This window comes from Coregonus clupeaformis, unplaced genomic scaffold (genome assembly GCF_020615455.1).
Source record: "Coregonus clupeaformis isolate EN_2021a unplaced genomic scaffold, ASM2061545v1 scaf1864, whole genome shotgun sequence".
NCBI lineage: Eukaryota > Metazoa > Chordata > Actinopteri > Salmoniformes > Salmonidae > Coregonus > Coregonus clupeaformis.
In genome coordinates this window covers 60,077-72,760 of record NW_025535318.1, presented here as the reverse complement: position 1 = coordinate 72,760, position 12,684 = coordinate 60,077, and the positions used below count along the sequence as shown (strand labels likewise).

Sequence of the window (12,684 nt, the reverse complement as noted above, 5' to 3'; positions counted from 1 at the left end):
CCCTAACCCCTACACTACTGCCTCATAGAACAGAGTGACCACAGTAACTAACCCTACACCCCTAACCCCTACACTACTGCCTCATAGAACAGAGTGACCACAGTATGTTCCCCACACCCTAACCCCCTACACTACTGCCTCATAGAACAGAGTGACCACAGTAACTAACCCTACACCCTAACCCCCTACACTACTGCCTCATAGAACAGAGTGACCACAGTATGTTCCCTACACCCTAACCCCTACACTACTGCCTCATAGAACAGAGTGACCACAGTAACTAACCCTACACCCTAACCCCTACACTACTGCCTCATAGAACAGAGTGACCACAGTAACTAACCCTACACCCTAACCCCTACACTACTGCCTCATAGAACAGAGTGACCACAGTAACTAACCCTACACCCTAACCCCTACACTACTGCCTCATAGAACAGAGTGACCACAGTAACTAACCCTACACCCTAACCCCTACACTACTGCCTCATAGAACAGAGTGACCACAGTAACTAACCCTACACCCTAACCCCTACACTACTGCCTCATAGAACAGAGTGACCACAGTAAGTTCCCTACACCCTAACCCCCTACACTACTGCCTCATAGAACAGAGTGACCACAGTAACTAACCCTACACCCCTAACCCCTACACTACTGCCTCATAGAACAGAGTGACCACAGTAACTAACCCTACACCCTAACCCCTACACTACTGCCTCATAGAACAGAGTGACCACAGTATGTTCCCTACACCCCTAACCCCTACACTACTGCCTCATAGAACAGAGTGACCACAGTAACTAACCCTACACCCTAACCCCTACACTACTGCCTCATAGAACAGAGTGACCACAGTAACTAACCCTACACCCTAACCCCCTACACTACTGCCTCATAGAACAGAGTGACCACAGTATGTACCCTACACCCTAACCCCTACACTACTGCCTCATAGAACAGAGTGACTACAGTATGTACCCCTACACCCTAACCCCCTACACTACTGCCTCATAGAACAGAGTGACCACAGTAAGCTAACCCTACACCCTAACCCCCACACTACTGCCTCATAGAACAGAGTGACCACAGTATGTTCCCTACACCCTAACCCCTACACTACTGCCTCATAGAACAGAGTGACCACAGTAACTAACCCTACACCCTAACCCCCTACACTACTGCCTCATAGAACAGAGTGACCACAGTAACTAACCCTACACCCCTAACCCCCTACACTACTGCCTCATAGAACAGAGTGACCACAGTAACTAACCCTACACCCTAACCCCTACACTACTGCCTCATAGAACAGAGTGACCACAGTATGTACCCTACACCCTAACCCCTACACTACTGCCTCATAGAACAGAGTGACCACAGTAACTAACCCTACACCCTAACCCCTACACTACTGCCTCATAGAACAGAGTGACCACAGTAACTAACCCTACACCCTAACCCCTACACTACTGCCTCATAGAACAGAGTGACCACAGTAACTAACCCTACACCCTAACCCCTACACTACTGCCTCATAGAACAGAGTGACCACAGTAACTAACCCTACACCCTAACCCCTACACTACTGCCTCATAGAACAGAGTGACCACAGTATGTACCCTACACCCTAACCCCCTACACTACTGCCTCATAGAACAGAGTGACCACAGTATGTACCCTACACCCTAACCCCTACACTACTGCCTCATAGAACAGAGTGACCACAGTATGTACCCTACACCCTAACCCCTACACTACTGCCTCATAGAACAGAGTGACCACAGTATGTTCCCTACACCCTAACCCCTACACTACTGCCTCATAGAACAGAGTGACCACAGTAACTAACCCTACACCCTAACCCCCTCACTACTGCCTCATAGAACAGAGTGACCACAGTAACTAACCCTACACCCTAACCCCCTCACTACTGCCTCATAGAACAGAGTGACCACAGTAACTAACCCTACACCCTAACCCCTACACTACTGCCTCATAGAACAGAGTGACCACAGTAACTAACCCTACACCCTAACCCCTACACTACTGCCTCATAGAACAGAGTGACCACAGTAACTAACCCTACACCCTAACCCCTACACTACTGCCTCATAGAACAGAGTGACCACAGTAACTAACCCTACACCCTAACCCCTACACTACTGCCTCATAGAACAGAGTGACCACAGTAACTACCCTACACCCTAACCCCTACACTACTGCCTCATAGAACAGAGTGACCACAGTATGTTCCCACACCCTAACCCCCTACACTACTGCCTCATAGAACAGAGTGACCACAGTAACTAACCCTACACCCTAACCCCTACACTACTGCCTCATAGAACAGAGTGACCACAGTATGTTCCCTACACCCTAACCCCTACACTACTGCCTCATAGAACAGAGTGACCACAGTAACTAACCCTACACCCTAACCCCTACACTACTGCCTCATAGAACAGAGTGACCACAGTATGTTCCCTACACCCTAACCCCTACACTACTGCCTCATAGAACAGAGTGACCACAGTAACTAACCCTACACCCTAACCCCTACACTACTGCCTCATAGAACAGAGTGACCACAGTATGTACCCTACACCCCTAACCCCCTACACTACTGCCTCATAGAACAGAGTGACCACAGTAACTAACCCTACACCCTAACCCCCTACACTACTGCCTCATAGAACAGAGTGACCACAGTAACTAACCCTACACCCTAACCCCTACACTACTGCCTCATAGAACAGAGTGACCACAGTATGTTCCCTACACCCCTAACCCCTACACTACTGCCTCATAGAACAGAGTGACCACAGTAACTAACCCTACACCCTAACCCCTACACTACTGCCTCATAGAACAGAGTGACCACAGTATGTTCCCTACACCCTAACCCCTACACTACTGCCTCATAGAACAGAGTGACCACAGTAACTAACCCTACACCCCTAACCCCTACACTACTGCCTCATAGAACAGAGTGACCACAGTATGTTCCCTACACCCTAACCCCCTACACTACTGCCTCATAGAACAGAGTGACCACAGTAACTAACCCTACACCCTAACCCCTACACTACTGCCTCATAGAACAGAGTGACCACAGTATGTTCCCTACACCCTAACCCCCTACACTACTGCCTCATAGAACAGAGTGACCACAGTATGTTCCCCTACACCCTAACCCCTACACTACTGCCTCATAGAACAGAGTGACCACAGTAGCGTTAACCCTACACCCCTAACCCCTACACTACTGCCTCATAGAACAGAGTGACCACAGTAACTAACCCTACACCCTAACCCCTACACTACTGCCTCATAGAACAGAGTGACCACAGTAAGTTCCCTACACCCCTAACCCCCACACTACTGCCTCATAGAACAGAGTGACCACAGTAACTAACCCTACACCCTAACCCCTACACTACTGCCTCATAGAACAGAGTGACCACAGTATGTTCCCTACACCCTAACCCCTACACTACTGCCTCATAGAACAGAGTGACCACAGTAACTAACCCTACACCCTAACCCCTACACTACTGCCTCATAGAACAGAGTGACCACAGTAACTAACCCTACACCCTAACCCCTACACTACTGCCTCATAGAACAGAGTGACCACAGTAACTAACCCTACACCCCTAACCCCTACACTACTGCCTCATAGAACAGAGTGACCACAGTAACTAACCCTACACCCTAACCCCTACACTACTGCCTCATAGAACAGAGTGACCACAGTAACTAACCCTACACCCTAACCCCTACACTACTGCCTCATAGAACAGAGTGACCACAGTATGTTCCCTACACCCTAACCCCTACACTACTGCCTCATAGAACAGAGTGACCACAGTAACTAACCCTACACCCTAACCCCTACACTACTGCCTCATAGAACAGAGTGACCACAGTAACTAACCCTACACCCTAACCCCTACACTACTGCCTCATAGAACAGAGTGACCACAGTATGTTCCCTACACCCTAACCCCCTACACTACTGCCTCATAGAACAGAGTGACCACAGTAACTAACCCTACACCCTAACCCCCTACACTACTGCCTCATAGAACAGAGTGACCACAGTAACTAACCCTACACCCTAACCCCCTACACTACTGCCTCATAGAACAGAGTGACCACAGTAACTAACCCTACACCCTAACCCCTACACTACTGCCTCATAGAACAGAGTGACCACAGTAACTAACCCTACACCCTAACCCCTACACTACTGCCTCATAGAACAGAGTGACCACAGTATGTTCCCTACACCCTAACCCCTACACTACTGCCTCATAGAACAGAGTGACCACAGTAACTAACCCTACACCCTAACCCCTACACTACTGCCTCATAGAACAGAGTGACCACAGTAACTAACCCTACACCCTAACCCCCTATACTACTGCCTCATAGAACAGAGTGACCACAGTATGTTCCCTACACCCTAACCCCTACACTACTGCCTCATAGAACAGAGTGACCACAGTAACTAACCCTACACCCTAACCCCTACACTACTGCCTCATAGAACAGAGTGACCACAGTAACTAACCCTACACCCTAACCCCTACACTACTGCCTCATAGAACAGAGTGACCACAGTATGTACCCTACACCCTAACCCCTACACTACTGCCTCATAGAACAGAGTGACCACAGTATGTACCCTACACCCTAACCCCTAAACTACTGCCTCATAGAACAGAGTGACCACAGTATGTTCCCTACACCCTAACCCCTACACTACTGCCTCATAGAACAGAGTGACCACAGTAACTAACCCTACACCCTAACCCCTACACTACTGCCTCATAGAACAGAGTGACCACAGTATGTTCCCTACACCCTAACCCCTACACTACTGCCTCATAGAACAGAGTGACCACAGTAACTAACCCTACACCCTAACCCCTACACTACTGCCTCATAGAACAGAGTGACCACAGTATGTTCCCTACACCCTAACCCCTACACTACTGCCTCATAGAACAGAGTGACCACAGTAACTAACCCTACACCCTAACCCCTACACTACTGCCTCATAGAACAGAGTGACCACAGTAACTAACCCTACACCCTAACCCCTACACTACTGCCTCATAGAACAGAGTGACCACAGTATGTTCCCTACACCCTAACCCCTACACTACTGCCTCATAGAACAGAGTGACCACAGTATGTACCCTACACCCTAACCCCTACACTACTGCCTCATAGAACAGAGTGACCACAGTATGTTCCCTACACCCTAACCCCTACACTACTGCCTCATAGAACAGAGTGACCACAGTAACTAACCCTACACCCTAACCCCTACACTACTGCCTCATAGAACAGAGTGACCACAGTATGTTCCCTACACCCTAACCACTACACTACTGCCTCATAGAACAGAGTGACCACAGTAACTAACCCTACACCCTAACCCCTACACTACTGCCTCATAGAACAGAGTGACCACAGTATGTTCCCTACACCCTAACCCCTACAATACTGCCTCATAGAACAGAGTGACCACAGTAACTAACCCTACACCCTAACCCCCTACACTACTGCCTCATAGAACAGAGTGACCACAGTAACTAACCCTACACCCTAACCCCTACACTACTGCCTCATAGAACAGAGTGACCACAGTAACTAACCCTACACCCTAACCCCCTACACTACTGCCTCATAGAACAGAGTGACCACAGTAACTAACCCTACACCCTAACCCCTACACTACTGCCTCATAGAACAGAGTGACCACAGTAACTAACCCTACACCCTAACCCCTACACTACTGCCTCATAGAACAGAGTGACCACAGTATGTTCCCTACACCCTAACCCCTACACTACTGCCTCATAGAACAGAATGACCACAGTAACTAACCCTACACCCTAACCCCTACACTACTGCCTCATAGAACAGAGTGACCACAGTAACTAACCCTACACCCTAACCCCTACACTACTGCCTCATAGAACAGAGGGACCACAGTATGTTCCCTACACCCTAACCCCTACACTACTGCCTCATAGAACAGAGTGACCACAGTATGTTCCCTACACCCTAACCCCTACACTACTGCCTCATAGAACAGAGTGACCACAGTATGTTCCCTACACCCTAACCCCTACACTACTGCCTCATAGAACAGAGTGACCACAGTATGTTCCCTACACCCTAACCCCTACACTACTGCCTCATAGAACAGAGTGACCACAGTAACTAACCCTACACCCTAACCCCTACACTACTGCCTCATAGAACAGAGTGAACCCTAACCCATTGACCTGAAATAACTAACCCTAACCCATGGACCTGAAATAACTAACCCTAACCCATGGACCTGAAATAACTAACCCTAACCCATGGACCTGAAATAACTAACCCTAACCCATGGACCTGAAATAACTAACCCTAACCCATGGACCTGAAATAACTAACCCTAACCCATGGACCTGAAATAACTAACCCTAACCCATGGAGCTGAAATAACTAACCCTAACCCATGGACCTGAAATAACTAACCCTAACCCATGGACCTGAAATAACTAACTCTAACACATGGACCTGAAATAACTAACCCTAACCCATGGACCTGAAATAACTAACCCTAACACATGGACCTGAAATAACTAACCCTAACCCATGGAGCTGAAATAACTAACCCTAACCCATGGACCTGAAATAACTAACCCTAACCCATGGACCTGAAATAACTAACCCTAACCCATGGACCTGAAATAACTAACCCTAACCCATGGACCTGAAATAACTAACCCTAACCCATGGACCTGAAATAACTAACCCTAACCCATGGACCTGAAATAACTAACCCAACCCATGGACCTGAAATAACTAACCCTAACCCATGGACCTGAAATAACTAACCCTAACCCATGGACCTGAAATAACTAACCCTAACCCATGGACCTGAAATAACTAACCCTAACCCATGGACCTGAAATAACTAACCCTAACCCATGGACCTGAAATAACTAACCCTAACCCATGGACCTGAAATAACTAACCCTAACCCATGGACCTGAAATAACTAACCCTAACCCATGGACCTGAAATAACTAACCCCAACCCATGGACCTGAAATAACTAACCCTAACCCATGGACCTGAAATAACTAACCCTAACCCATGGACCTGAAATAACTAACCCCAACCCATGGACCTGAAATAACTAACCCTAACCCATGGACCTGAAATAACTAACCCTAACCCATGGACCTGAAATAACTAACCCTAACCCATGGACCTGAAATAACTAACCCTAACCCATGGACCTGAAATAACTAACCCTAACCCATGGACCTGAAATAACTAACCCTAACCCATGGACCTGAAATAACTAACCCCAACCCATGGACCTGAAATAACTAACCCTAACCCATGGACCTGAAATAACTAACCCTAACCCATGGACCTGAAATAACTAACCCTAACCCATGGACCTGAAATAACTAACCCTAACCCATGGACCTGAAATAACTAACCCCTAACCCATGGACCTGAAATAACTAACCCTAACCCATGGACCTGAAATAACTAACCCTAACCCATGGACCTGAAATAACTAACCCTAACCCATGGACCTGAAATAACTAACCCTAACCCATGGACCTGAAATAACTAACCCTAACCCATGGACCTGAAATAACTAACCCTAACCCATGGACCTGAAATAACTAACCCTAACCCATGGACCTGAAATAACTAACCCTAACCCATGGACCTGAAATAACTAACCCTAACCCATGGACCTGAAATAACTAACCCTAACCCATGGACCTGAAATAACTAACCCTAACCCATGGACCTGAAATAACTAACCCTAACCCATGGACCTGAAATAACTAACCCTAACCCATGGACCTGAAATAACTAACCCTAACCCATGGACCTGAAATAACTAACCCTAACCCATGGACCTGAAATAACTAACCCTAACCCATGGACCTGAAATAACTAACCCTAACCCATGGACCTGAAATAACTAACCCTAACCCATGGACCTGAAATAACTAACCCTAACCCATGGACCTGAAATAACTAACCTAACCCATGGACCTGAAATAACTAACCCTAACCCATGGACCTGAAATAACTAACCCTAACCCATGGACCTGAAATAACTAACCCTAACCCATGGACCTGAAATAACTAACCCTAACCCATGGACCTGAAATAACTAACCCTAACCCATGGACCTGAAATAACTAACCCTAACCCATGGACCTGAAATAACTAACCCTAACCCATGGACCTGAAATAACTAACCCTAACCCATGGACCTGAAATAACTAACCCTAACCCATGGACCTGAAATAACTAACCCCTAACCCATGGACCTGAAATAACTAACCCTAACCCATGGACCTGAAATAACTAACCCTAACCCATGGACCTGAAATAACTAACCCCTAACCCATGGACCTGAAATAACTAACCCTAACCCATGGACCTGAAATAACTAACCCTAACCCATGGACCTGAAATAACTAACCCTAACCCATGGACCTGAAATAACTAACCCTAACCCATGGACCTGAAATAACTAACCCTAACCCATGGACCTGAAATAACTAACCCTAACCCATGGACCTGAAATAACTAACCCTAACCCATGGACCTGAAATAACTAACCCTAACCCATGGACCTGAAATAACTAACCCTAACCCATGGACCTGAAATAACTAACCCTAACCCATGGACCTGAAATAACTAACCCTAACCCATGGACCTGAAATAATTCAACCCTAACCCATGGACCTGAAATAACTAACCCTAACCCATGGACCTGAAATAACTAACCCTAACCCATGGACCTGAAATAACTAACCCTAACCCATGGACCTGAAATAACTAACCCTAACCCATGGACCTGAAATAACTAACCCTAACCCATGGACCTGAAATAACTAACCCTAACCCATGGACCTGAAATAACTAACCCTAACCCATGGACCTGAAATAACTAACCCTAACCCATGGACCTGAAATAACTAACCCTAACCCATGGACCTGAAATAACTAACCCTAACCCATGGACCTGAAATAACTAACCCTAACCCATGGACCTGAAATAACTAACCCTAACCCATGGACCTGAAATAACTAACCCTAACCCATGGACCTGAAATAACTAACCCTATTACCCATGGACCTGAAATAACTTGACCTAAATTGGCCATGATTTTAGTTCCAAATCGCTCCCCAGAATGTTTTGCATCCCTCTGTTGAATGTGTAAATCCCAAAGGGTCCCTGTGTGTTAACGGCTGTTTCCTTCTGTCTCAGAGGTGCTGAAGAGGACCGACACGGATCTCCAGAAAGCAGTGAGCCGCCAACTATCACCTACAATCACACACACACCATACAGTTAGCAGGACTGCTGAAGTAACCCTGTCCTCTGTGTTATATCCAGTTTGTTCTACTGCTGAAGTAACCCTGTCCTCTGTGTTATATCCAGTTTGTTCTACTGCTGAAGTAACCCTGTCCTCTGTGTTATATCCAGTTTGTTCTACTGCTGAAGTAACCCTGTCCTCTGTGTTATATCCAGTTTGTTCTACTGCTGAAGTAACCCTGTCCTCTGTGTTATATCCAGTTTGTTCTACTGCTGAAGTAACCCTGTCCTCTGTGTTATATCCAGTTTGTTCTACTGCTGAAGTAACCCTGTCCTCTGTGCTATATCCAGTTTGTTCTACTGCTGAAGTAACCCCTGTCCTCTGTGTTATATCCAGTTTGTTCTACTTCTGAAGTAACCCTGTCCTCTGTGTTATATCCAGTTTGTTCTACTGCTGAAGTAACCCTGTCCTCTGTGTGTCAGTGCCTGGTGGAGGCCCTGTGTATCCTGGACAGGGTGTGTGTGGAGGATGCAGGGTTTGTGTATCGCTCGTTCCCCTGTGTTAAGTCACTGTTCGGCCGTCTGAGCTCTGACCTGTCCTACAGCAGAGTACTCCTGCCCATCGCTCAGTTCTACCTTAACCACGGTGAGGAGGGGGGGGGTGTGTGTGTGTGTACTTACTGTGTGTGTGTACTTACTGTGTGTGTGTGTGTGTACTTACTGTGTGTGTGTGTGTGTGTACTTACTGTGTGTGTGTGTGTACGTACTGTGTGTGTGTGTGTGTGTACTTACTGTGTGTGTGTGTGTGTGTGTGTGTGTGTACTTACTGTCTGTGGTCTGTGTGTGTTACTTTTTGTGTACTTACTGTGTGTGTGTGTGTGTGTGTGTGTGTACTTACTGTCTGTGTGTGTACTTACTGTGTGTGTGTGTACTTTTTGTGTGCTTGTGTGTACATACTGTGTGTGTGTGTGTGTGTGTGTGTGTGTGTGTGTGTGTGTGTGTGTGTGTGTGTGTGTAGGGGAGACGGCAGCGGTGGCCAGTGAGTGTGTGTGGAGGTGTGTGTTTGGTGTTCTCCCAGCAGAGTGTTTCAACGACCCCTATCTGGCCCACGAGACGCTGTCCTTCATCAGAGCCAATCAGCTGCAGCTTCACACCTCCGTACCACTGTACACCCACTACTTCCCTAACCTGCTCAAGGTAACGCACAGCCCAGTATAACACTTTGGACCCACTACTTCCCTAACCTGCTCAAGGTAACGCACAGCCCAGTATAACACTTTGGACCCACTACTTCCCTAACCTGCTCAAGGTAACACACAGCCCAGTATAACACTCTGGACCCACTACTTCCCTAACCTGCTCAAGGTAACACACAGCCCAGTATAACACTCTGGACCCACTACTTCCCTAACCTGCTCAAGGTAACACACAGCCCAGTATAACACTCTGGACCCACTACTTCCCTAACCTGCTCAAGGTAACACACAGCCCAGTATAACACTCTGGACCCACTACTTCCCTAACCTGCTCAAGGTAACCCACAGCCCAGTATAACACTCTGGACCCACTACTTCCCTAACCTGCTCAAGGTAACACACAGCCCAGTATAACACTCTGGACCCACTACTTCCCTAACCTGCTCAAGGTAACCCACAGCCCAGTATAACACTCTGGACCCACTACTTCCCTAACCTGCTCAAGGTAACGCACAGCCCAGTATAACACTCTGGACCCACTACTTCCCTAACCTGCTCAAGGTAACACACAGCCCAGTATAACACTCTGGACCCACTACTTCCCTAACCTGCTCAAGGTAACACACAGCCCAGTATAACACTCTGGACCCACTACTTCCCTAACCTGCTCAAGGTAACGCACAGCCCAGTATAACACTCTGGACCCACTACTTCCCTAACCTGCTCAAGGTAACGCACAGCCCAGTATAACACTCTGGACCCACTACTTCCCTAACCTGCTCAAGGTAACGCACAGCCCAGTATAACACTCTGGACCCACTACTTCCCTAACCTGCTCAAGGTAACACACAGCCCAGTATAACACTCTGGACCCACTACTTCCCTAACCTGCTCAAGGTAACACACAGCCCAGTATAACACTCTGGACCCACTACTTCCCTAACCTGCTCAAGGTAACACACAGCCCAGTATAACACTCTGGACCCACTACTTCCCTAACCTGCTCAAGGTAACACACAGCCCAGTATAACACTCTGGACCCACTACTTCCCTAACCTGCTCAAGGTAACACACAGCCCAGTATAACACTCTGGACCCACTACTTCCCTAACCTGCTCAAGGTAACCCACAGCCCAGTATAACACTCTGGACCCACTACTTCCCTAACCTGCTCAAGGTAACCCACAGCCCAGTATAACACTATGGACCCACTACTTCCCTAACCTGCTCAAGGTAACCCACAGCCCCGTATAACACTATGGACCCACTACTTCCCTAACCTGCTCAAGGTAACCCACAGCCCAGTATAACACTCTGGACCCACTACTTCCCTAACCTGCTCAAGGTAACACACAGCCCAGTATAACACTCTGGACCCACTACTTCCCTAACCTGCTCAAGGTAACACACAGCCCAGGATAACACTCTGGACCCACTACTCCCTAACCTGCTCAAGGTAACACACAGCCCAGTATAACACTCTGGACCCACTACTTCCCTAACCTGCTCAAGGTAACACACAGCCCAGTATAACACTCTGGACCCACTACTTCCCTAACCTGCTCAAGGTAACACACAGCCCAGTATAACACTCTGGACCCACTACTTCCCTAACCTGCTCAAGGTAACACACAGCCCAGTATAACACTCTGGACCCACTACTTCCCTAACCTGCTCAAGGTAACACACAGCCCAGTATAACACTCTGGACCCACTACTTCCCTAACCTGCTCAAGGTAACACACAGCCCAGTATAACACTCTGGACCCACTACTTCCCTAACCTGCTCAAGGTAACACACAGCCCAGTATAACACTCTGGACCCACTACTTCCCTAACCTGCTCAAGGTAACCCACAGCCCAGTATAACACTCTGGACCCACTACTTCCCTAACCTGCTCAAGGTAACACACATCCCAGTATAACACTCTGGACCCACTACTTCCCTAACCTGCTCAAGGTAACCCACAGCCCAGTATAACACTCTGGACCCACTACTTCCCTAACCTGCTCAAGGTAACACACAGCCCAGTATAACACTCTGGACCCACTACTTCCCTAACCTGCTCAAGGTAACCCACAGCCCAGTATAACACTCTGGACCCACTACTTCC

At 47.7% G+C, this 12,684-nt stretch overlaps 1 protein-coding gene across 1 annotated transcript in view; it reads left to right on the top strand.

The window, feature by feature from the left end:
- The window catches only part of LOC123487897 (AP-5 complex subunit zeta-1-like), a gene marked incomplete at its 5' end in the record, with an annotated part of 50,950 nt that overhangs the window by 12,607 nt on the left and 25,659 nt on the right, over positions 1-12,684 (top strand). Inside the window, 3 exons of the mRNA XM_045218870.1 lie at positions 9,329-9,366; positions 9,858-10,020; positions 10,393-10,571. Of these exons, the coding sequence (XP_045074805.1) occupies positions 9,329-9,366; positions 9,858-10,020; positions 10,393-10,571 (380 nt within the window). The remainder of the gene's footprint in view (positions 1-9,328; positions 9,367-9,857; positions 10,021-10,392; positions 10,572-12,684) is intronic.